This window comes from Lycium ferocissimum, chromosome 3, assembly GCF_029784015.1.
Source record: "Lycium ferocissimum isolate CSIRO_LF1 chromosome 3, AGI_CSIRO_Lferr_CH_V1, whole genome shotgun sequence".
Lineage (NCBI taxonomy): Eukaryota > Viridiplantae > Streptophyta > Magnoliopsida > Solanales > Solanaceae > Lycium > Lycium ferocissimum.
Window position 1 is genome coordinate 14,266,640 of NC_081344.1, and position 27,810 is coordinate 14,294,449.

Sequence of the window (27,810 nt, forward strand, 5' to 3'; positions counted from 1 at the left end):
AGAATATCTGATAAAACAAAGTATGGTTTATGAACGCCGTCAGTGTAACTTCTCAAATTCCAACATAATATACAATATCCTATTCTTTAAGATTGCCAACCCATGATTAGTGTTAGCACTTATCTAACCTGACTCAGTGTGTAAATAATTTTAGAGGCCATGGATGAATAAAAGTTATAAGCAAATGAAAAAAGAAAAATAAAAGAGAACAGAGTGAAAGAAATCGTGGAAAAGACGACGAACTAAATAAGATAGTAGAATATGTATTACTATTAATATGAAGATTGGGTTGTAATACAACCAACCGCCAAGGTTCATTACAAGACTTAGACTATGACTCCAAAAGACACGAATAAAAAGAAAGAGACGACAGATACAACATAGAAATGGATCCATAAGCAGGATCACACTCCATCCATCCTTATTCTTCTCCTCATGGTTGCACCACACTACCAAATTATGATCAGCCTTACTGGACCCTGCATTGCCACGTCAAATCAACATTAATCAATAATCTTCTCACATAGAGAGCATAGACACATGAAGTTTCTAAGTAGCACATGAAGTTTCTAAGTCGCTACTGTTGGTGTAATTAACTTCATTATGTTATTTGCACATCATTTTGTAACAAGCTAGATGATATCAAATATAGTAGCTATATGTAGCACAAATCTGTCATTATAAATCACAAAATAATTATGTTAGCGAACTTTTAAGTAATGTAAGAATGAGACAGATATATCTTTTAATTTGTTTCTGCGACATGTTAAAATACAATAATAATATACTATTTTCTTACTTTATGGGCGTATTATCTCACATTAAATTGAACTTATGTATTAGATCTCACATTAAATTTAAGTTATATACTCTGAGATGTTATAAAACTTATAATTAAAGAGATTTCATACTATTAGTGCACAAAACTTAGATCTAGCGGGAAGCAAGCCAAGTGAATAATTAACGTTTTTGGAGCATGTTTATCCTTAAAACGGAGAACAATTAAATTTGTACGTGATGCCAAAGATGTGTGGCTAAATTCAATTCAAGATTAAATAGCGAGATATGTCAATAAACGAACAGAGAAACAGATCTAACCAACTGTTAAGTACGTATGACCTCGGGTATAGAAACCGAGGTCGATACCCTTTTGTTACGAACTCTCACGAGGTATAATAAAAATGAACTTAAGAACAGATGGGAACGAATTTAATAAAATTCTTATGATTGTTGATGTAAACTATTTCTCGCCTTGCTATTGTCAACCCCTTTCATGAATGATAACCTCCCCGTTATATAGCAGAGGAGTTTCAACCCTAGTACAATTCTAAATAAAGCAAGTAAATCTGGTCACAGCTGTATTACCGAGATCGACGCCGAAATATCCGGTTGAGGACGGATATTTCGGTCTCACGCTAATGGCAGTTAATTGCCCTTCCTTTATCGCCTCATCCCGGCCCGAACTCGAAGCCTCATTCCCGGTGACGGTCATATCGTGACCGAGCATAACAACGAGAAATCGAGTGTGCCTGTGTCCCCGATTTTACCCGTATACAGATAGTCCCCCCATTTCCCGAGATATAATTACTGACGACGGGGAATGGACCCAAATAAGCTGAGCAGCCGCCTTAAGTCAAATCTTACTCTGCCCGATGCTAGGTCATTATTACCCAGCCGCCAAATCTTTTTGGGGAATCCTCCTTGTATCAGAATCCTTGATACGCTACAAAATCTCTTGAATCTCTTTCTATATGAAGCCCATGTCTTCTTTATTTTCCGTGCATCTGCATTTCCTCCAATCTCACTTTGTTCCATCTCAAAACCAACTGATATTCCTGCATTGAGCCCATAATACTCTTCGGATCTTCAATCTTCTTGTTCCAGGGTGTGAATACTTTTTGTTAAGGAGGACCTTCCACGATCATGGATTACGTACCGTTATTGACTCAGGGTGAAGATCAGCATTCGTTCATGCCATCGACTGGGGCCGCTGGCTCTGATAGGGAGTTAGAATTTATTGCTGCTGGTATTATTCTGTCGAGTTTTATTTATACGAATGACTGCAAAGTCCTTCACCATCTTGACCCGGTGGAAGATTTCGAATCTTGTATCGGTGATAGCGCCATTACTACGGTCAGGGAAGATTGCCATCTAGGCGCAGACGTCGACCTTCTCCCCGTTGGGGAGGGTGTGAAAATAAATCATCACGTTGCCGGTTACTCGTTATCATACACTTATCCCTTTGCCATAGGGTTCACCCTCCCTGTTCATAGAATAATCGAGGACTTCTGCCGTCGATATCGAATATGTATCGGGCAGATCGCCCCGCAAATTTGGAGGCTCGTGTTCTGTATTGAGAAGTTGGCCAATGCGGCCGGAGTCGCTTTTACCCTCGATCATTTGCTTCATTTATATATACCTCGGGTGATCCGAGAGGAAATTGTTCAGTTGCTTCCCAGGGGAAGCCAAAGCCTAATCGACCCTGAAGATGATTATGATCGAGGATGGCTTAACCGGTTCGTGATGATACGCATGGTTCAACTTCACCGTCCATCGTCTGTCAATTTTCTCGAAGTGTGGAACACTTCACCGGATCCAGTTGAGCCCACGCTCGAAACTGCTATTTTTGAATGGGTGATTGCCCTTCTCTGGGCTTCTCGTAGCTTAGGCCGATCTTAGAGAAGAATGGCACCTGAAGGGTGGAAAGGCAAAGACCATGGTAACTTCTTAATCTGATCGTTTCGATCCCTAGTTCCTTGTATTATATCTTAACTCAATACCTTTGGTTTCCAAGACTTCGGACGAGGAGAGCTTCCAAAGAAAAATTGGTAGCCGAGGACATAGTTCGGGGAATAAGAACACCCGCTCCATCGACGCCACCTAGACGCAGGGAGGCTGGAAGTTTTCCCATTGTGCATTCGGGGGTTGGATCTCGAGTTTGAACTCGCCATATTATGGGGACCCGTCGGGAAATGCCTTCGGGTGAAACTACACCAGTGATTGTGCTCGATGAGGAAGATTTATCGGGATTGGATATCCTCGGGTCGTCCACCTCTGGTGCAAGTCACGGGGACATCTAATCGGTATCAGCCGCCATTGCTGCATCCCGTGGACAGACTCGAAGATCTCATCCTCCGACTTGTTAGGTTGAGTAAGGGTGTGGCTGCCTTATTTTTATTTTCCAATTACTGGTCGTAGAGTAGGGTTTCTTCTACTTTTTCTGATGTACTGATGTATCCGGCATAGTCGGAATTTTATGAAATGGAAAAAATCTTTAATGGAATCTTGCAAATTGGTTGTTATTGGACTTTATTGAGCATTCCATGTGTATTGTTTGTACCCAAACCTTCGTATATGCCCTTGTTATATTCGATCAGTAATCACTTATTCCATAATCCGAAAAAACCCGACATGTTTTGCTACCGGCCACCATAATCGAGCATCTTATTGTTGAACTCGGCCATGACTGGTTCGAAACAACATCCTTTACGACATATTCGGAAGCTTTACTCGATCATGGAGGTGTTCGTTCGAGGTCCCGATCTAGGCCTCTTTGGAAGGTAGACCCGTTTAGGCACGATCTGTTGGTTGAGTGGATGCCCCGGTTCCTTCTCGCGTACGCTTCCCATGATTAGATAGGATCAAGGTCAGATCCATCACATCCGTCTGACATTGACACGTGTCGAAGCCCCATTGGCTCTGGAGACGGTTGCGGAAGGTAAAGCGTCTCGGTCCCACTCTATAAAAGCAAGTTTTCCCCTTCTTTTTTCACTTTTTGACTTTTACCAAAGGGAATTTTTACCTTTGTGTGTTCTGAATACGTTGATCTTCATATCTTCAAACCTTCATACCTTCATATCTTTATATCTTCATCTTAATTTCCTGTTCAATCTTCAAACCTTCATTTAAAACCTTCTTATCTTCATACTTTCAAAATGACGAGTAAATCTTCAAAGGCTAAGGCCGGTGAGACGTCTTCGGCTCCTAAATCAGAGCCACTGCTGACTGACTTCGTTCCTCAAGACTGTTCGACCATACGGGACTTCAAAGTCGAGAAACCTTCTCAACAGACGGATCAAGGTGTCGAAATATCAGCCTATCTCTGCACGATACCCCCGAATAAACTTGAACAAGTAAAGGAAGATTGTGGTTGGAAAGGTAAGGAGGTCGTTATTCCCGACCAGGATGAAGCCATATGGACCTACGTGGAAGGGCACTTAAGTGTTTATACTTACCCTTTCACATTCACCACACTCCACCCTGTGGTGGTCGATTTCTGCAAGCGGTACGAGATCACCCTCGGCCAAATTCACCCATTATTTTGGAGGATCATTATGCTCCTCCGTTATTTTGCTACAAATGTGAACATTCCGTTCACAGTGCACCACCTTCTTCGACTATATAGCCCCCGTGTCTTCGGAGGGGGAATGATAAAACTTCAAAACGAGCCGGAAAAGCGCCCTTCTCCGCCTCCGGACGAAGATAGAGACCGAGGCGGGTGGCATGGTTTGTCGAATCGACAACGGATCCGATTCCCGCCGACAAATTGCCTTTTCCCGAGAAATAGAACCCAAAACGTAAGTAACTTTACGTCGATGCAATTCGGCCGCGTGCCTGCACCGATACTGAACTTTTTATTTGTCCGTGTGTATACAGCGCTTATCCGAACCCTTGGTGCGGTTCCTAACCTCGACCAGTGGATTGGGAAAATATGTTCCCAATTTACTTTTGCCGAACGTACCTGGAGGCGTTTATTCCGGTCCCATTGGGAGGCCAGGACCCATGGTAAGTCTTCCTTTTAGAGTGTCGTCCTTTCTACTCTGTGCAATATGCCACGTTAGTTAGGTAATGATTGATCTTCTTTTTGCTTCACAGGTTTGTCAAAGGTCACCAGAATTCGGGGCCAGGAAACTGCCGAGACCTCTGCTAACGAGCAGGATATCGAAGCTCCCAATCAGGGAGACCTAGTTGAAAGGAGGAAAAGAAAATCCTCTGAATCATCTCGAGCTCCTTCCCAGGCTAGGAAAAGATTGAGGGTCGTCACTCAAGAGACCTCGTCGGAAGATATCTCGGCCCGTGCTTTGGATGCTGAGGTTGTTGGTCAATTATTGGACCATTCTGACGACGATGATTACGCGTTGGGTGGGCATCGTCTTATTGACGAGCTCCTCGAGCATGATTTAACCGGTTCTGTTGCAATTACTCCACCTTTGGTGGAAAGTTCAAGTCGAATTTTGGCTGAGTTGAGTGGTATCTCGAGGTCGACGGACGCAGGGATCATTAGGTCGAAGGTCGGGGCCTCCGATCACACTTCTACTCTAAGTACTGAAAAACTGCCAGCCGTAGCCGCTGGATCGAAGGCAACTTCATCGGTATCAGGCTCTAAGGTACCTACTATTCCGCCTTTGTACGGTATTGGTTTCGTCCTTCCGATACAAGCTGTGGCCTCATCTGAAATGATAATTTGCATACAGGATTCTCCGCCGCCATTGGTGGATATTCCCACCGATGACGAAAAAGCCAAAGGCAGGGTGACCGAGCAAAAGGCAGCCGGTCATGGGAATTATGAAATACCCGCTCCGGATATGTCGGGTTTCGAGCATTTGCCCATCCCCGAGCCGACCGTTTCGGGGTTAATTTCGGTCTCGGTGTTAGAGAAATCATTTCCCGCCCCTAGTATCGACCCGAATCGGAAGAGGCTAATCACTTTTAAGGTGCCGGTCGATATAAACATGTTATCGGGTCTTATTGGGGTGTCCAGCTATCTGTACCCTCTCGTGTCCCAAGAGGACCGTAAGAAAATGGCCGAAGTTAGCGAATGGTGCCTTTTCAACGAGGCTCAGCAGGCATTGAATCGGGTAAATCTCGTCCTTATGTTCTTTTTACTCAGCTTTTAATTTCATGCCTCATTTTAATAACCGTTTATTTTTCCCTTATAGGCCTCCGTGCTTCACCATGCAAGCTTCGACCGCTTAGGCATGAAGTGGGCCGACTCAAGGAGGAGCTCAAAAGTAAGAGTCAGGACGTGGACGAGCTCATGAATCTATATGAGCGAGAAGTTGCAATATATCAAGTCTCTCCCTCGATCTTTCTATCCTTAAATCGATTTGGCCGGCTCGAAACGAGGCCGCCGAGGCTAAACGAGAACGTGACCAGTTGGCAGAGAAGGTAAGGGCTTTCGAAGTTTACAATAAATCTTTAATAGCCGATGTTAATGCCCTTGCTTCTCAGGCTCGGGCTTATGTTAGCCAAATTGATCAACTTCGGGCAGAGCTTGATGGGATCAAGCCCGAGTTTGATGTCCTCCACGAAATGACCATCGGCGCTATGGCCGAATGTGATGTTTTTAGGGAGCAGCTTTGAGCATCGGTGGAACAAATGAATAGCCTTAGCTCATCACTTGCTGCGGCCGAAGTGGAACGGGATCGATTGAACCGGGTCATCACCGATCTGCAAACTGAGCATGGAAAGGCTCTTGACCAGATCTCGAGTTATGACGACATGTTAAAGCAGTACAAGGCCGATGTGAATGCTGCCGAAAAGGCCAGTAATCTTAGAGCTGAGTACGAGCGGTGTTTGTCCCGAAGAAAGACCCTCGAAGAAGTTCAAGCCACTGGTGTGGACTTATCAGATCTGATCGAGGAAGCCAAGAAGCTTGAAGCGGAAGCAAAGGCTGCGTTCGACCCTGAGGATTCGGATATCGACCTCGAGTTAGCCGATGAAGAGGCCAAGGGGTCAGATGAAGATTAGGTTCGGGGCCTTGTGTCCCTTCTTTTGTTTTTACACCTTTGTTTTGAGGCCACTATTCCGAGACTTTGTAAATCTACTCTATGTATGTATGAATCAAAATTTGTATTTGATATTTGCAAAGTACTCCTCGGTTCAATGTTTGTTCGGTTTGTGCCTTCATTATAATTTGCTATATTGTTTCGGCCAGGATAAAATTCAAATGGTAACGGCCTATGATTGGGTTTTAGTCCGTGTTGTCATTAGTCGTTGCTTTATTCATAATTTGCAAGACAGATCCGATCATGACAATTTTGCGTTTTTAGACCGTGGTCTTTAACCGTTTTAGGTCGCAGCTTTCGAGCTTGCATATGTTTTTCAGACCGTAGTCTTTAACTGTTTACGCCATAGTTTAGATCGTAGTCTTTAACGACCGTAGTCTTTAACTGTTTACGCCATAGTTTAGACCGTAGTCTTTAACTGTTATGCCATAGTTTTTCGATATTTGGCAACATCGGATCCTTTTAATCGAAGTAAGTTTTTTATTGAAAAAACCTGCCAGAGATGCATTCGCAATTGTTGCCACGACAAGAACAAACAAAGTGGACACGATTCAATCGATCGTTTGGTCCTTACATCTGATCCTATCGTTCAGGCCTTGGCTTTTACATAGTTATCATTGAACTCATGGTATAATAGTCCCCTAGTATTCGAGTCCGAAGTATAAGGGCTCGGGTACTATTAACCCGTATGTCGGTCCCGGTCTCCGATCTTTGATCGATATGCTCTACATGTGTAGCACGCTATTCAGTGCTGCCTCATTAAAAACCTTGCCGAAAACCCACTTCGGGACAAAACGGTCGAAGGAAAAAAGAGTGCAGCACGTGCTTTCGGGCCCTAAGTCTATGACTTTCGAGTATCCGCTGTGCTGTTTCGTTGTCCCTCGGGCTGTATCCCTGCATGGTTAGATCGAGAGAGAAGAAAGCAAAAGAAAAGTTATTCGTACCTTTAACAGTAATATCGTTTTAGGTGTGCTACATTCCGAGCTTGTTTTTCACCGTTGTCCGTCTTCATTCTCGAGCTGATAAGAACCTTTTCCGGTTATTCCAGTGACTCGGTACGGTCCTTCCCAATTCGGGGCTAGTTTCCCTTCGTGAGGGTTCTTCGTATGAAGTGTGACCTTCCTCAGTACCAAGTCCCCAATCTGAAAATGTCTGAGGTTGGTCCTCCGATTATAATACCTTTGCATCCTCTGTTTTTGTGCGGCTATTCGGATATGAGCAGCTTCCCTTCTTTCGTCCACGAGATCCAGATTGACGGACATTGCTTCATGGTTCGAGTTCTCAGTGGCATAACGGAATCTTAAGCTTGGCTCACTAACCTCGACGGGTATCAGGGCCTCGGCTCCATATACAAGGGAAAATGGAGTCTCCCCGGTGCTTGATCTTACCGTTGTGCGGTAGGCCCATAAAACCTCGGGCAGAACCTCCTTCCATCGGTGCTTAGAACCGGCCAGTCTCTTCTTTAAATTATGCAATATGGTTTTATTGGTAGACTCGGCTTGACCATTCGCGCTCGGATGATACGGGGTTGATAAGATTTTCTTGATTTTGTATTTTTCGAAAAACTTGCTGACCTTGCTACCTATGATCTGTTTCCCGTTATCACACGCGATCTCCGCCGGTACCCCGAATCGATATTATATGGTCGTAAATGAAGTAAATGACCTTTTTTCCTTGACCTTCTCGAGCGTCTGTGCTTCAACCCACTTAGAGAAATAATCAATAATGAGTAAAATAAAATGCGCCTTACCTGGAGCCCATGGCAAAGGTCCCACTATATCCATGCTCCATTTCATGAATGGCCGCGGGAGAGGACCGGATGGAGCTCTTCCCCGGGTTGATGTATTGACGGGGCGTGCCTTTGGCATTCGTTACATTTTCGAACGAAGGTTTTGGCGTCCTCCTCCATCTCGTTCCAGTAGTATCCTGCTCTGATCAACTTGCGGACCAATGAATCGGCTCCCGAATGGTTTCCAAAAGTGCCCTCGTGAACTTTCCTCAGAACATAGTCGGTTTTCCCTGGTCCTAGGCATCTCGCTAAGGGGCCATGGAATGACCTTCGGTACAACTGGCCATCGACCAAACAAAATCTAGCCGCCTTGGTTCGGAGGGCCCTTGATTCCTTGGCATCGAATGGTTGTTTTCCTGTTTGGAGATAGTCTATGTATTTGTTCCTCCACACCCAAGTGAGGCTGGTCGAGTTTATCTCGGCGTGGCCGGTCTCTATGACTTATTTTGTCAACTGTACCACAGCTCCAGAGGCGAACCCTTCTGATTCGACCGAGGATCCCAGATTTTCCAGGGCATCCGCTTCATTATTTTGATCTCGGGGTACGTGTTCCGAAGTTCACTCCTTGAAGCGGCGAAGGACAACCTGCAACTTCTCTTGATATCTCCGCATTCTGTCATCTTTGATTTTGAAGGTTCCGTTCGTTTGGTTGACCACCAAGAGAGAATCGCACCTGGCCTCTATGATCTCGGCTCCTAAGCTTTTAGCCAGTTCTAAACCTGCAATAATAGCCTCATACTCGGCTTCGTTGTTAGTTAAATTAGCAGACCTAATAGATTGTCTTATTATGTCACCTGAGGGAGGTTTGAGAACGATCCCTAACCCGGACCCTTTCACATTAGACGCACCATCCGTGTAAAGGGTCCAGACTCCCGTGCTAGTCCCCGAGGCAAGAAGCATCTCCTTGTCGACCTCGGGGATCATGGCCGGTGCAAAATCGGCCACGAAATCCGCCAATATTTGGGATTTGATTGCAGTTCGGGGTTTGTATTCAATATCATACACGCTAATCTCCACAACCCACTTTGCTAGTCGGCCTGAGAGTTCGGGTTTATGCATGAAGTTTCTTAGGGGGTACGACGTTACGACGCATATGGGATGACACTAAAAGTAAGGTTTTAATTTTCTAGATGCACTTAATAAAGCCAAAGCGAGTTTTTTCAGATGTGAGTACCTGGTTTCGGCGTCACCGAGGGTTCTACTTACATAGTAAATCGAGTATTGCATACCTTTCTCCTCTTGAACCAGGACACCGCTCACCGCTATCTCGGACACCGCCAGGTATAGATACAACTGCTCGTTCGCTTTTGGTGTGTGGAGTAGAGGTGGACTTGATAAGTATCTTTTGAGTTCTGCCAAGGCCGTCTGACATTCGGGGGTCCATGCAAAGTCAGTCTTTTTCTTGAGCAACGAGAAGAAACGGTGACTCTTATCCGAGGATCTGGAGATGAATCGGCTCAGGGCAGCTATCCGTCCCGTTAATCTCTGTACCCCTTTAATGTCGTTTATCATGGTGATATCTTCGATTACCTTTATCTTATCTGGGTTGATTTCAATTCCCCGATTTGATACCATGAATCCGAGAAACTTGCCCGATCCGACTTCGAAGGCACATTTTTTCGGGTTCAGCTTCATGTTGTACTTTCTTAATATGCTGAAAGTTTCCTGCAAAAATTTCAAATGGTCCTCTGCTCGCAGGGACTTAACGACCATGCCATCTATATAAACTTCCATGGATCTCCCTATTTGGTGTTCAAACATTCGGTTAACTAAACGCTGATAGGTGGCACCGGTATTTTTTAAGCCGAAAGGCATTACATTATAACAATATGTGCCAAACCTAGTTATAAAGGATGTTTTTTCTCGATCCTCCGGGTCCATTTGTATTTAGTGGTACCCGGAATATGAATCGAGGAAACTCAGCGTGTCGTGACCCGCGGTAGCGTCGATCATGCGAACGATGCTGCGTAAAGGAAAGGAATCCTTCGCGCAGGCTTTGTTTAAATCTTTATAATCTACGCACATTCTAAACTTATTCCCCTTTTTAGGCACTACTACAACGTTAGCTAACCAATCTGGGTATTTTACCTCTCGAATGGACCCTATATTAAGGAGCTTGGTTACCTCGTCCTTGACGAATGCATGTTTCACCTCGGGTTGTGGCCTTCGCTTTTGTTTGACCGAGGGAAAACTTGGATCCAAGCTCAACTTGTGTGTTGTCACGTCCGGTGGAATACCTGTCATGTCTAAATGGGACCAAGCAAAGCAATCTGAGTTAATTTTAAGAAACTCAATAAATTCTTTCCTGAGCTCGGGGGTTAACCCCGTGCCCAGGTATACCTTCTTTTCTGGTAGATGGACGAACAGTGTGACTTGCTCGAGTTCTTCAACGGTGGACTTAGTGGCGTCAGAATCATCGGGCACCACAAAGGTTCTCGGTATTTCAAATTTTAACTCTTCGTCTAGCGTGTCTTCGTTCCGATCTTCCAAAGCTTTCGGGATCGGGATCTGTGATTGCTATTTGGCATTCTTCCCTTCACTCCGATCTGGCGCCTTTATATTCTTAACAGATTCTTCAACCGCGAACATTTCTTTTGCGGCCTGCTGTTCACCACGGACGGTTTTGATACCTTCTGGAGTCGGGAATTTCAATACCTGATGCATAGTCGAGGGAACCGCTCTTACGAGGTGAATCCACGGTCTGCCCAGCAATGCATTGTATCCCATATCTCCCTCTGTCACATAAAATTTCGTCTGCTGCGTAGTTCCTGCCATACTGATCGGTATAGTGATCTCACCCTTCGTCGTTTCGCATGCCATGTTGAATCCATTGAGGACCCGTATAGCCGGCACGATCTGATCTAGTAGTCCCAGCTGTTCGATGACTCTCCATCGGATGATATTAGCCGAGCTACCTGGATCAATCTGCACACGTTTAATTCTAAACTCATTGACAAGGACAGATATTACCAGTGCGTCATTATGCGGCTGGGCGATGCCTTCTATGTCGTCATCGAACGTGATGGGGCCATCGGGGTCATCGTTTCGAATACGCTTTTCCCTCGTTATGAAAATTTTTGTGCGCTTCATAACTTGTCCAATGGGAACGTCAGTTCCTCCCATGATCATGTGTATCACCTGCTAGGGCTCTTCCGGCCTATCCTGCTTGTTGGAATCCAGGTTTGGATTTTTGCTCGTTCACTTAGGAATTCTCGAAGATGCCCCAAATTGAACAGACGGGCGACCTCCTCTCTCAGCTGTCGATAATCCTCGGTTCGATGGCCGTGAGTATGATGATACTTACAAATAAGACTTTTATCCCGCTTCTCCGGGTCGGATTGGATTGGCCTCGGATGCCTTGTTTCTTTGTTTCGGATAACGGCTGCCGCTAAGGTTGCTACATCGATGCAAAAGTTGTACTCGGATAACCTTGGAGTTTCTCTGTTTCCCGGAGCTCTATCGACAACATTTCTGTTTACCAAACCACGGTTATTTTGGCCTCGATCATTTCTTTGATCGTTTCTCCTATCATTCTTGCCCGATTCGCTGTTACGCCCGTTCCCCCTTCGATCGAGCGGGTAAGGCTGGTATTTGTCATATGACGATCTGGAATCTCGATCTATCACTCTTCTTGATCGATCACCTCCTTTACTGGAATGCCATGATACTGAAGCGGCCCTCAGAATCTTATCGTCTTCGACCCTGATCTTCGACTGATACCTGTTGTGCACATCAGCCCAGGCGATTGCCGGGTATTCTATCAAGTTTTGTTTTAGTTCCATAGATGTGATCGAGCTCCTCGAGTTGAGCCCTTGGGTGAAAGCCTGAACGGCCCAATCGTCAGTAACTGGAGGTAAGTCCATGCGCTCCATTTGAAATCGAGCCACAAACTCGCGGAGGGTCTCGTCATCTCGTTGCTTAACGTTGAACAAGTCCGATTTTCGAGTTTCGACCTTGATGGCCCCGGCATGGGCCTTAACGAAAGCATCAGCGAGCATGGCAAATGAATCAATCGAGTGCTCGGGCAAGTTATGATACCAAATCATAGCCCCTTTGACAGAGTTTCCCCGAATTTCTTAAGTAGCACTGATTCCCTTTCGTCATCGGCGAGATCATTGCCCTTAATAGCGCACGTATACGCAGTCACATGCTCATTTGGGTCCGTTGTCCCATTGTACTTCGGGATATCGGGCATGCGAAATCTCTTGGGGATTTTCATCGGTGCCGCACTTGGCGGAAACGGCATTTGAACAAACTTTTTCGAATCCGGTCCCTTCAACACTGGCGGAGCCCCCGGGATCTGATCGACCCTCGAATTGTAGTTCTCCACCTTCTTATCGTTCGCCTCTATCTTCTTTTCACCGGATTCGACCCGTTTGGTCAATTCTTCGAGCATTCTTATCAATTCGGTACTTTGTCCGGGGTGGTTCTCGTTACCCCGTGAGGCATGTCTTTCCTCCGTATCCCGGGTCTGTTCTGATGGGGCAATATCGGGTGCCTGACCCCGATTTTGCAATTGCGCTATCTCTTGATCTCATGTCGGAACAATTAAATTTTGGACCTCGCAACCGAGCGATGGCCATGTCTAATTGGTGATTGGAGTCATGGGGGTGCGTTGTTGATTTCCCCCGTTATTCTCACCGATGGCTTGGTTCCACGTTGCCCCACCGATGATCCGAACAAGTGTAAAAAAATATCGAGTGTGAGCCTCGAACGGTGTTGTATTGAACCGCCACTTATCTAACGGTGGGCGCCAAACTGTTTATCCTTAAAACGGAGAACAATTAAATTTGTACGTGATGCCAAAGATATGTGGCTAAATTCAATTCAAGATTAAATAGCGAGATATGTCAATAAATGAACAAAGAAACGCTAATGATCTAACCAACTGTTAAGTACGTATGGCCTCGGGTATAGAAACCGAGGTCGATACCCTTTTGTTACGAACTCTCACGAGGTATAATAAAAATGAACTTAAGAACAGATGGGAACGGATTTAATAAGATTCTTATGATTGTTGATGTAAACTATTTCTCTCCTTGCTATTGCCAACCCCTTTCATGAATGATAACCTCCTCTTTATATAGTAGAGGAGTTTCAACCCTAGTACAATTCTAAATAAAGCAAGTAAATCTGGTGACAGTTGTATTGCCGAGATCGACGCCGAAATATCCGGTTGAGGACGGATATTTCGGTCTCGCGCTAATGGCAGTCAATCGCCCTTCCTTTATCGCCTCATCCCGGCCCGAACTCGATGCCTCGTTCCCGGTGAGACGGTCGTATCGTGACCGAGCATAACGACGGAAAACCGAGCGTGCCTGTATCCTTGATTTTACCCGTATACAATTTTGTAACTGAGGACAATTGTTGGAGGCCGATGTGTGTCTTGAGGGATGTTGACACCACAAGCACCGGGAGACCTTACTTCTCAGCATGTAATGCTTTGCCCGCATCAATTCCCTTAATAGCAGTAGCAGCTAATTTCAAGCAAGTGCATGCTGTCTTACGTCTTCTGGGGTCTTCGCAGCACTCAACAGACCCTTAACTCCGCCACAACAACTTCCTAGAGGACCACGTCTCTGCAGATAAGGGAGGCAGGGTGTCATGCTAGATTGAACCTGGGCACAGGTCAAGGCTTCTGCATGGGGCGCAACCACCACCATGCACAAAACCACTAAGCATGCAATCTTTCCAACCATTTCCATTGTTGGAAAAATTGAGAAAGATAAGATACTAGAAAGGAGTAAAGGAACTTGTATGAACGATATACTGCTAATGTATTTGCTTGAGTGAAAGAATTAGTTGGCAGTTGGGGTTAAATTCAATGTTTTCAATCAATGGTATATTAGGGAGGTGTGCTAGGTATAAAGTCAGATTTAATCCTTACGTGTTGGTCTTTTAATGAAGCCCGCTAGGATTTAGGCACAGTGATGGAAAGCGATACCTTTAATTACCATGGTCCCAACATTCATTCCAAAACGGAAAGCTTTTCCTTTTTTTCTGTTTTAATTTCTTTTTTTAATCGCGATAACTTAATTTTACTTAACTACTTTTGAATTATATATGTATATATTACAGTGGTAAATCTGTTCCTCTTGCTTTTTTATATGAAATGTATAGTTATAGTAGTAAACTGGATGTTGGTGCTTAACCACCTGAGTCTTCAATGCTTATCTGGGCATTAATTATTTTCGTCTTCACTAAATGCAACGTGTACAAACCTAGCTAGTATTGGTACTTAGTAAAATACAAAGGACGACGTTGCAAATTGGTACAAAGTGGAATACTATTTGAGGTGCTATTCTCCAACATGTAATCAATGTAATACAGTACTCTTCTAGGAAAGAGGTGTCCTATGAAAGCACAAATATGAAATGGACACATACCGCTAATCTAATAGTCGACTGAAACGGAATACATTAATTGCGATAGAAGCCTACGATTATGAATGCTGCTCACATATGATAACTAAATTTATTTTAGAATAAAATTAAAATTTATATAAATCACCGGAGATGGTCCTCGGCCTTAAAGACGCCGAAAATGAGAAGTAAAATAAAGTAAAGAAAGAAAAAGATTAAGAAAAGAACAACGAAAATTAAAAAGAAAAAAATATCATTTAAAAAATTTAATTTACCTTAACGTTAGTTACTTATTTCCCAAATCATTTCTCAAGATCTGAGATTAATTAAACATCAATTAGTATGGTATTATTGTAAAATATACATATGAACTATTATTTCTTAAAGGATGTACAAAGTCTAAACTAGACAAGTAAAAGTGAACGGAGGAGTAATATATTAGATGTTGCTACTTAACCACCTGAGTCTTCAATGCTTATCTGGATATTAATTATTTTCGTCTTCACTAATTGCAACATGTACAAACCTAGCTAGTATTGGTATTTAGTAAAACACAAAGGACGACGTTGCAAAATGGTACAGAGTGGAATACTATTCTCCAATATGTAGATAACACAATACTCTTCTAGGAAAGAGGTGTCCTATGAAAGGACAAATATGAAAATAGACAGATGCTGCCAATCTAATAGTCGACTGATGAAACTGAAGAAATTAATTGGGACAGCAGCCTATGAATATGCCATGCTGCTCACACATGAAAACTAAATTTTATTTTGAATAAAAAATAAAAATATATTAAATCACCGTAGAAACTAAGTAGGCGTTTGGACATGCGATTTCATATCATAAGATGAAATCAGCGTTTGGACATGCGATTTCATGTCTGATTTCATCTCATGAGATGAAATCCCAAATCATCCAAAAAGGCATGATTTGGGAATTGAAATCATGATTTCAACAAATATAAATGTAAAATTTGACCCATACATTTATATTTTGTAAAAAAAGACTCATAAGTTGGTAGATATATTTAAACAATCATGTTTACCAACCATTTGTATTAAATATTAATCTGCAAGTTGGTAAAATATATTTACCAATCATGTTTACCATGTGGAAGGATTATATTAAAGAGTAGTTACATTACTATTCATATTAAATTTTCCTTTTTATTGAACTAAAGTTTGATAAATTAATGTTGTATTTTTTTAGAAAGGCCTTCTAGTAGTGTATTAATTTTATTATGAACTATAATTTACTCATTTGGTAAGATTGTATAAGAATTGGGAAAATTTGATGGTTCTCACAACTTGTGGGGTTTTTATGTTTATAAAAAAACTGCAACTTAAGAAATTCAAATTGCATGTCCAAAACGTGATTTCATCTCATGATTCCATCTCATGATTTCATCTCATGAGATGAAATCATGTTCAAACGGCTCCTAAGGTCCTCGGCCTGTGGGGTTAAAGAGGCCGAAAATGAGAAGTAAAAGAAAGAACAAGAATAAGAAAAGAACAATGAAAAATAAAACTAAAAAAATAATTGTAGAATGAATTCCTATTCACCTTTATTTTTTACTCTCTTTTTTTCACCCTTTTTGAGAGAGCGAAACACACTTACTATGTCAGCTCAACACTAAAAGGTTGAATACATTCACTTAGATAGTCTAGAGGGGGTAACAAGACTGTATTGGGTAAAATCAGAAAAGCCAAGTGGTCGTTTCAGATGTTGACACATGAAAGTTGGCGGCAGATCAGACGTGAGTCAGTATGTGACAGGCATCGGGCAAGCATGTATGCATGCCCTGTCAATGGTTCGTAGCCTCCGGAGACGAAGGCTACAAGAATCCAGGAAATCGTGATTGGGGTCAGATTGCCAATCATGTGCAAGGAAGCCTAGAAGGCGTCTGTTACGAAAGATCCCGGGATCTCCTCCGGGCATTACTACGCGTTATTACACACATTTATATTTGTAATTAAGAGGGTGTGATTTGTGGATCGTGTTTCTCATATATGAAAACTATAAATAGAGCTTCACGCTCATTGTAACACATCCTGAATTCGACTCAGCATTGTAAATACCTAGAAATGTTTTTAGATTTTCCATTCTTCATTATGCCTGTCTAGCTCAATCAGGATTCCTGTTCAGAGGCTCAAGCCCGCGGCGTCATCAGGACTCAGGCTACTTTGCTCTTACTATCATTTAATCATTTTCTTCAAGTTTTCTTTACTAATTCTTGCTTATTATATCATCAATTTGATCATCTTGATACGTGTGCTCATAAACCACGTGTATACCCTCGAACAAAGTGATACTCCGGTCTCCATATAACTAAAAATTACTCCATGTGTACTTTTATGCTTCTTCCTATAAAATTTCTGTCGACTACATGTTTTGTTATATGTGGGACATAATTCCCTGCAGAGTTGCAGCATGGGCAACCTGTTTTGGAACAGGTGCCCCTTGCAGCTTCTTGGGAATGGCTTTTTCCTGAGATGAATCTAGTATTTAGGTTTAGGATGGGCGTATTTTATTAGTATATAAATGTATATATTTCAATTATTTGAATCTATCCTAAGTTCATCTCTACATTTTCATTCTTTCAAAGTTGTACATATGAGCTTTAAAATACCGGATCGTATGGACATCATTAGCATCAACTAGTTGAAGCCCGAGTTCAGTTGCAAATTAACGGAAAATGTTGTTGGAAAATAACGGGAAAAGAAATAGTAAGATTGTTTATTTATGAGCAGATATCGCTGAGCTTGAGTTGCACTGTCCTAGAGAATTATTTCAATAGTAACAAACCTTTAAAATCCCTTCTCATGATATTGTCATATCAAGTTCTCCCAATTGCACTTGTTGTAGGGTGTCCCAACCTGAAAATATTGATCATATTTTTTTCCTAAAGTTATGTTGCCTCTTCTGTTTGGAAACACTTTGCTATCTCTTTTGGCATTAGGCCCTATGGTGTCTATTCCAACTGTGTTTGATAGCTGGAGGAACAGCAATTCACTTAACCCCGTTATATACTTTATCCTCATTATTTCACCTATTATTATTATCTGGGAACTTTGGAAGGTGAGGTGCAATAGCAAATATGGTAATCAGAGACCATACCTTCCAAAGATCCTATATCAAATTTCTCAAACAATTTTGCTGATAGTCAAAATCCATTTTCTAATGTTTAAAAATGATCTTCCTTGGGATGAGATTTTGAGTTTGAATGATAAACACATGATGACTAAAGTGTGTAAAAGTGTTTTTATGGTGCAAGCCTTCTGCCAATCACTTTAAACTCAACAGTGATGGTAGTTTCAGAAATGGGATTTGTGGAGGAGGAGGCATCATAAGATTGGGAAGGTAAAATGGTCATGGCATTTTCTGTTCATCTGGGAAGAGGATCTGCTAACATAGCTGAAGGCAAAGCTATGTTATTTGGCATCCAGTGGTGTATTTTTAATGACATAACTTCCTTGGAACTGGAAACAGACTCTACGGTCCCATTATCAAGCATAAAGGATGTCTTCGAGGTTCCCTGGCAACTTAATTCAATCATCAAGAAGTGCAGGGATCTTTTCGATAACATCAATTGGCCTAACCCCCATTAGGTTCATATAAGGTATTATACTAATCCAATTAATTATATATTCATGTGCTTACTTAAAATCAAAAAAAAAAAAAAAAAAAATTCAAATAATTTGCCAACATGTTCGACATTAAGCAAACATGCTCAATATTATATAAATTGTTATTCATTTAGATACAAACACGTTGTAACTCCTAACTCTGCAAGAGAAAGTTAATTGCAATATGATCTTATAGTAAGGAAATTAATGGCTGAGCAGTGTTCTAATTACTAAGGGAGTAGTGTTCTACTTACTAAGGGTGATACATGTGGCTCAATACATCAAGGATACAAGCGGATCGTCAAGGGGTTCAAAATTCTTGTTGGAATGCTGCATTTGATCTGGTGTAGCTAATATCATTATTAGTATTACTTTGGTCAAAGTTCAAAATAAGTGTCCACTTAGTATTTTTCACACCTTAAGAAAACATTAATTTCTAAGTATTTTGAGTAAACTATCCTTAATTAATAAGACTCTTGCTTATATAAAATATTGCCTTAAGTCAAAGTATGGAAAAAAATAAGACAAAACTTATCGGGCACCTTTTGAACCCCTAAAATGAGATAAAGTTAATGTATTCTATGATTTTGTAGAAAAAAATATTAGGTTCTATATAACATTTACGTTTTTTAAACGTTGGTCAAAATATGGAAAATAACTAAGTGAACACTTATTTTAAACCGGAAAAGTAATACTTGACAGTACATTAGTCGCGGAGAAAAATTACTATATTGTGATGTTTTCAGGTGATGCCATTAAAAGAAGGAAGAGGAGAGATAAATGTGCCAAAAAAAAGATAATATTACCAAACTCTTAATTAGGGAAATCTGATTTTTCGTGATATTTGTTGAAATTATTCATGAGATGGTTTTTTTGTCCTGTTTTGCTAAGTTGTTAAAAGAATGACTACATGAATATATAATTAATTGGATTAGTATAATACCGAATGTTTTAATGATTGATATAACAAATTGCTTAATTTTGAATAACAAAATTATTTGCAATGATGAAATTGGTCTAACTAAGTTTATTGAGCATTTTAATATCGGAAAAATGTTTTTTTTTTTTTTTTTTTTTTTTATTTTGTATTATTTTGGTTCAACTTTTTTTTTATCCTACAAAAGTCGCGGATTCATAAAGGATGTCTTCGAGGTTCCTTGGCAACTTAATTCAATCATAAAGAAGTGCAGGGATCTTTTCGATAACATTAATTGGCCTAACCCCCCACTAGGAAGGTGGCTTACTTAAAAAAAAAAAAAAAAAAATTCAAATAATTTGCCAACATGTTCGACATTAAGCAAACATGCTCAATATTATATAAATTGTTATTCATTTAGATACAAACACGTTGTAACTCCTAACTCTGCAAAGAGAAAGTTAATCAATATGATCTTATAGTAAGGCCATTTTTTATTAACTGAGCAGTGTTCTAATTACTAAGGTAGTAGTGTTCTACTTATACATGGACTCACAAGCAAATAAAATTCTTGTTGGAATGTTGCACTTGATCTGGATAGCTAATATCATTATTAGTATTACTTCCCGGTTCAAAATATGTGTCCACTTAATATTTTTCACACCCCTTAAGAAAACATTAATTTCTAAGTATTTTGACTAAACTACCCTTAATTAATAAGACTCTTGCTTATCTAGTTGGTAAAATAAGGCAAAATGAAAAGAAAGTTAATTTCTTATATTTTGTAAGTAAACATTTATTTTAAACCAAAATAAAAAGGACTAAATGAACACTTATTTTAAACCGGAAAAGTAATACTTGACAGTTTAGTCGCTTACTTGTGATGTTTTCAGGTGATGCCAAAAGAAGGAAGAGGAGAGATAAATGTGCTCAAGTAAAAGATAATATTCCAACTCTTAATTAGGGAAATCTGATTTTTCGTGATATTTGTTGAAATTATTCATGAGATGGTTTTGTCCTGTTTTGCTAAGTTGTCTAAAGAATGACTACAGTTGTTATGCGTATAGTTTTAATGATTGACAAACAAATTGCAATTTTGATAACTTATTTCTTGAAATTGGTCTAACTAAGTTTATTGAGCATTTTAATATTTAGGTTAATCAGATTATAACGTGTTAATATTAGTACATAAAAAGAGTTCCTGTACACAAATACTTTGTTGTGTAAAACAATCATTGTTGTACTTGTCATTGATAACTGAACTTTGTACTATTGTCCATTGTATAAGGGCGCTCATGTTGAGAATAAATTTGAATAACTCTTTCTTAGACCCAGAAGCCATAACATCAGTTAGGAAACAATGACTGTAAGGTAAGCCTGTTAAACAGTTTGAACCGGACCGGACCGGTAACCGGTTAACAAAGCGGTCCTATTTCTAACATGTCCAAAACCTTTTCTTTTTTTTATAATATATATATATATATATATATATATATATATATATATATATATATATTATATATTTAATAGTATATTATAGGTATATTTACATATGTTATATAAGTTTATAAGTAAAGTTTATATATTTACCGACTAACGGCAATACGATATATATATATATATATATATATATTAAGTTATATACTTAAGTTATATTACATATACCTAAAATATATATATATATATATATATATATATATATATATATATATATATATATATATATATATATATATATATATATGTATACATATTTATATAAATAACTAAAATATACTAAGAATATAGTTATAATATAAATATACTTATATATATATATATATATACGAATTTATAAACTTAGATAAAAAATTAAGTTATAATATATAGTTATATATATACATATAACTTAAGGTTACATACATATATATATATATATATATATATATATATATATATATATATATATATATATATATATATATATATAAGTTATATGCCTAAAATATACTACATATACCTATATATATATATATATATATATATATATATGTTTAAATTATATGTATACTTATAACTTATATATTATAACTTAAGTTATTTATAACTTAATTTTTTTCTAAATTTATAAATTCGTATTTTATAAATTAAGTATATTTATATTATAAGTATATTCTTAGTATATTTTAGTTATTTTTCAAGTATATAACTTTCTAGTTTTTAATTTAAGTAGATATATATTATAAGTATATTCTTAGTATATTTTAGGTATATTCCTAACTTAATATATAAAAATATGAACACAAGTAAATAGAAGAAAGCTCAATGAGCCATATATTTTATTCATTCTTGGATAACATTTATTTGCAAGTTGTAGTTTTTTTTAACTTGCAAATAATATATGAGTTGCAAAGAAATAGTAGAATAATAAAATTACCAATTGTTAATCATTTGGTTAATTTCCCCATATCATATTCGGCCATGAAGATATCTTCAAAGTCTTCCATTTGGTCCGCTCCACTTGCTATCAAATCTTCAATCTCTTCCTCTTCGCCTTCCACCGCTTCTAAGTTTTGGTTGCGTCGCTCCGATCTAATCCAATCGCGAATGCACACTAGTACTTGCAAGCTAAATCCGGATAATGAGTGTCTATGGTCTCCAATTTGTTGTCTTTCTTGCCTAAATGCACTCTCCGAAGCCACGGTTGATATTTGAACCGTAAGGATATCTCGAGCCATTCTTGAAAGTATCGGATAACTTGCCTTGTATTTCTTCCACCATGCTAAGACGTCCAAATCATCTAGTTCCTTGATATCCACATTTGGCTGCATCAAATAAAAGCGATATTCATCAAAGTTTGCATTATGAGAAGGAGTTGGATGTGAATGTAAAACTTTTAAAATGCGACAAACCCGACAAGCCCTTTTTGCTACTTTGAGAAGTAGTAGGGCGTGGAGCAACAGGTGTAACATTTTCTTCCAAATTAGAATAATGACTAAAAACTTTTTCAAACTCGGCATCAATCGCGAGCTTGGCGTCAGCTAAAGATAGTTCAACTCCCTCTTCAATTTCTAAAAATGTATAAATTTGACCAACCAATGCTCTAGTATAAGACATTTTTAAACAAGGATTTAAAAGAGAACCCAATATAAATAAAGTTGGGATGGGAAAAAAATACTTCTTAAATTTTGTTGTCATATTAAAAATAGCCGCTTGATAACCGGATTTATTTTTATACTCTTATAAAACTCTAGCTATTTCCGCTAAGTAGGCTAAAATTTCGGTTACCGTGGGATAGAATTGTTTAGAAAAAGCAAGAGTTGCATTATAAAAAATTTCTAAGATTTCAACACATTCCTTAACATCTTCCCAATCTGTAAAATTTAACCAATCATCATTATTAATATTGTATTTGTTGTGAACTTGTTGTATGGGAATCCTATACTCATATGCTTGTAGTAGCATAATGTAAGTGTAGTTCCACCTAATCTCAATTTCTACTTGAATTTTCTTAGGTCTAAGGTTATTTTCCACACAAGAATTCTTAAAATCTCTAAGTCTTCCTCTATTAGCATTACAAAAAAGAAACGCAACCGCATCTCCAACTTTTTTAATAGAATCTTCAAAACACACAAGACCATCTTTAACAATTAAGTTTAAAATGTGACAACTAGATCTCACATGAAAAATATTTTTTAGCGGAGGGTTTAATTCTCTTTGAAAAGACCAACCGCCTTTGTATTATTAGAAGCATTATCTAAAGCAATACAAAGTATTTTTCTATAAATGTTAAAAAATCTCATAATAGTAGACATTGAATCCGCTAAAAATTTTCCATCGTGACGACCTTTCCCTTCATCATATAAAAAAGCTATAATTCTTTTTTGCATAACCCAATTATCATCAATCCAATAACATGTAATAGCAAAAAAAAAATAACTTGTTAAGACTAAGACCCAAATCAGCTGTAAGAGAAACATTACAATTTAAAGAATTAAATACATGGCGCAAATAAAATCTATATTTTTTATACAAATCTATAACATCCGCTCTACAAGTACTTCTAGGAATACCCTCAAATAACGGATTATAACAACGTTGAATGTAAGTAACAACTCCAAACCCGAAGGAAAGAAAAATGGTAAACAATCATAAGCTACCATTTTAGCTATTTCTACACGCTCTTGTTTCTTGTCATACTTAAAAATTTTACTGGTTCGTGAGTCTATCGTCATTTGAATACCCCCCACATTTGAACCCGTTTTCTCTCCCCAAACCTCCATATGTTTCTTTCTCATATGACTATTTAGTGTACCCGTTCCACCATCCTCACTAATTCCTTGCCTAAAAGCAAATACTTGTCTACATATGTTACATTTAGTTGTTTGGCTTTCCTTATCCTTAGTCATAAAATTTCAAATTTTAGCGGTTGGCTTACGAGTTCTAGGCGGTTTGTCTTGTGTATGTGATTGTGCAGGACCTGTATCTCCTATGGGATTTTTGGGGGCTTGTGTTTCATCATCATTATCATCATCAATTTCATTAAAAGTATTGGTATAATGTTGTTGCATTGTCTCATGATCTAAAAGTGGATTATTTCAACCAACATCAATACCTAAATTAGGTGTTTCTTCCACAAATGTTTCCTCATTAAACTCACCCTAACAATACCATTACTACCGGCACCACATCTAAATCTCTTCGCCATTATTAAATAGAATTAATTTAAATCACACTCAAATAAATCACAAGAAAATAAATTGCAACAAATTAAATTTCTAGAACTAAATTGCGTAAATTAAATTGCAAAAAATAAAGATAGAGTTTGAACGAAGGTACCAAATTGCCGGATTAATTTCCAACAAAGTGAAGGCGGCTAGAATTGCAAATCCACCAAAGCTGCTTCGGATTGTTGTAAAATCACCAACTCCACCAAGTCACCAACAATATTATAATTGCAAAATTAATAATTGAAACTATAATAAGATTATAAGACTTTATAATATTTAATTGAGAGAAATTTAAAGTGGCTAATTGTTGCAAAGTAACTATAATTGAGAGATTGAGAGAAAGAGAAGAGTGAATTGGTGTGGATTAAAATGGAAATGGAGAGGGGTTTATATAGGGGTGGGGGATGGGTTAAAGTGTTAAAAAAAAAAAGTTTGGGGGGTTGGGGGGGGGGGGGGGGGGGGGGGGGGGGCAAAATGGGGGTTTGGAGCCGTTTGGCAACGGCTATTTTTGCAAATGGATCGTTGGCCAACGGTCCAACACCCAGCCCAACGGCTACATTTAAAAAAAAAAATTTAATTGGACCGGTTTAGCCGGTTTAACCGGTCTGGTTCTGGTTCCAAAAAAATCGAAACCGGACAGATATATATTAAACGGTTGACCGGAACCGGTAAACCGGTTCCACCGGTTCCGGTTACCGGTTTGAACCGGTTAACCCGAACCGGTTGACGGGCTTAGTGTAAGGGCTCGTTTGGTTAGAAAACAAGTTATCTCAAGATAGTTAATACCGAGATTAGTTATCTCAGTATTGTTATTCCACCCTCAATGTGGGATTAAAAAACACTATAATTCCGGGATAACTAATCCCGAAATTAGTTATCCCGAGTTTTTATTCCAACCAAACGTGGGATAAGACGGCACTAAATTTTTATCCTAAGATTATTTTTGCGTATCCATCATACCAAATGAGCCCTAAATATTTTGTGATAAGATAATATTGTAAAGTACTCATTATTTTACTCATGGAACTAGCTAAACAACTGTATATGATAAGTATACATACTTAATAATGTAACATACACATTACACACACATATAGTCTTTCCAACTGGCCATCGCAAATGCTAAAATCACTCACTATTCAACTCTTTCAGAGATGACTATTGTGCATATTAATTTTGACTATTAGCTCAGACAATGCGATAATAGTATCAATGATGGCGTTTAAATGATTGTGGCATATATATATATGCACAATAGTCATCTATCTATCTATATATATATATATATATATATATATATATATATATTATCACCTTCTTTGATGATCCCCTTTGCTGCGGTTTGCTAATAGAATATCATCGCATAAATTTCCCTCTTTTTTCTCCGTTTTACAATCATTTCTACTATACTTCATTATTTTTTTCCTGTACATTTATGATATATCTACGACAACTATATATGCTCACTCATCGGTAGTTTCTTTTGTGCTGTACATATCACGGTTCTGTTTAAGAATATCTCATTAGGCAAAGTATGTTTTATGCAACCTTTTAGGGGTGTAAATATTTTTCAAAAAACCGATTTAACTGACCGAATCATATCGTACCGAACCGATTTTTTGATTTCTTTTAATAAAATTGACGGTTTTTAAATAAATTTATAATCGTACAGAATAATTAGGTTGTTTTTTAATTTTATAAAAATAAACCAAAAAAATACCGAACCGAATAAGTATATATAAGTAAAATATATTTTATATTATAAATTTACATACAATAAAATATTAAAATTTTCGCCTTGGGTTTGAGATGATGAAAATGACTACAAGCTGACAACATAATTAATACCTAAAGTTCCAACTCTGAAGCCTATTATATTACTCCTATTAAACTTAAATTAGTTCTAGCATCTCGAGTAGTAACTAGTAAGCTATAAGGTATTCCAACGATTTTGGATAGAAAGCTATAAAATATTAGATATTTTTCCTCTCGTATGATTTTAAATTCTCTTGGTGGATCATCAATCTTAGTAGTCTCAGTTCTGAATCTCATCTTCATTGATTTTTCCCCCTCGTGCGATCTAAAATATATTTGTTTTTGCTTAACATTATTTTACACTACCGTAAAATAGTGGGATCAATCTCTATTCTTGTCGTCTTTCATGTTTTCTTCATTCATCACTTTTTAATCAGTAAAAATATCTAGAGAGTGTTTGTCAAAGTCCTGTAGAAGTATGTACGATATTGCGTCTTTAAATTTTACTAGTGACTATAACATGATGTTCTTTTTAAAAAAAAAATAAAAAAAAATCAAAACTTAACCGAACCGTACTTATACCGAAAAGAAACAGACATGATAGGACGGTTTTGAAAAGTCTAATTTTGATTCTATAAAATGAAATAACCGAAAAATTGGTAGGATATAAATTTTATAAAATAACCTCCAAAATGTACTATTGACACCCATAACCTTTGGTGTAATTTCTCAAATTCCAACGACGTTACTGTCCTCTTCTTCAAGATTACCAACTTAAGTTTAGTGCAAGCACTTGCATAGCCTGGCCGATTGTCTAAATATTTTTAGACGGATATCAATGGATAAAAGTTTGTAAAGGGAAAAAGAAAAAGAGAACAGAGAGAGGGAATATATTGAATCCTCGAAGAATAGACATATACTAAATAAGATAGATGTATTATCAAGATTGGATATTAATGTAATAGAACCAATCATGAAGTTTCATGGCAAGACTCAACTATGACCCGAAAAGACACAAAATCAAAAGAAAGCGACGACTGATACAACATATATAGAAATGGATCCACATAAGCAGGATCACACCGAATAACCATCTTATTCTTCTCCTCATGATTGTGCTACCACCAAAATATGATCAGCCTTACTGGACTCTGCATTGACATATGAAACCAACATTAACAAAAATAAAGAAAACAAAAAAACGTATACATTTATAACATTTTTACATTATCAGTGATTCAACCGGTTATAATATGTTACTTATTGTATTACTTTATTTTTCATATTACCATATGTTTAGTACTATAAAAGAATTGTTGCAGGTTAATTATAATTTTTTTTTTTTGCATTGACCGTATCTAATCATAAATTCAAACTAGTACTAGCAAGAAAGAGATGAAGGTAAATGACGTACTTGGAACAGTCAGTGGAGGGGCTGATCTTGTAAGGGATGTTAACGCCACAAGCGCCAGGGAGACCAGCGGCTTTGCCTGCATCAATGCCCTTAATAGCATTAGCAGCTGATTTCAGGCAAGTGCATGCTGTCTTGCGGTCTGCTGGGGTCTTGGCAGCACCCAAAAGACCTTTAACACCGCCACAACAGCCTCCGAGAGGGCCGCGACCCTGCAAGTAAGGGAGGCAGGGTGCCAAGCCAGACTGAACCTGGCCACAGGTTAGTGCCTCTGCATGGGGTGCAACCACCATCATGCACAAAACCACAAAGCATGCAATCTTTCCGACCATTTCCATTGTTGCAAAAATTGAGAAAGATAAAATACTAGAGAGTAGTGTGGAGAAGCTGTATGGAAGATGTACAGCAAATGTATTTGCTCGAGTGTTGGGTACAAAAGCTAGTGCGACCT

At 38.7% G+C, this 27,810-nt stretch overlaps 1 protein-coding gene across 2 annotated transcripts; it reads right to left on the reverse strand.

Moving 5' to 3' along the window:
* Positions 1-239: 239 nt before the first annotated feature.
* On the reverse strand, positions 240-27,810 carry LOC132049801 (non-specific lipid-transfer protein 2). Of its 2 annotated transcripts, none has more exons than XM_059440735.1 (2): positions 27,363-27,810; positions 240-479 (listed from the first exon to the last, which is right to left on the reverse strand). In XM_059440735.1, exons 1-2 carry the CDS (start codon positions 27,695-27,697, stop codon positions 470-472), a joined length of 345 nt encoding a protein of 114 aa, XP_059296718.1. In that variant the 5' UTR covers positions 27,698-27,810; the 3' UTR covers positions 240-469. The 2 variants fall into 2 exon arrangements, with proteins under 2 accessions (XP_059296718.1, XP_059296717.1); XM_059440734.1 differs by lacking the exon at positions 240-479 and adding an exon at positions 26,866-27,099 and having other exon boundaries at positions 27,363-27,809.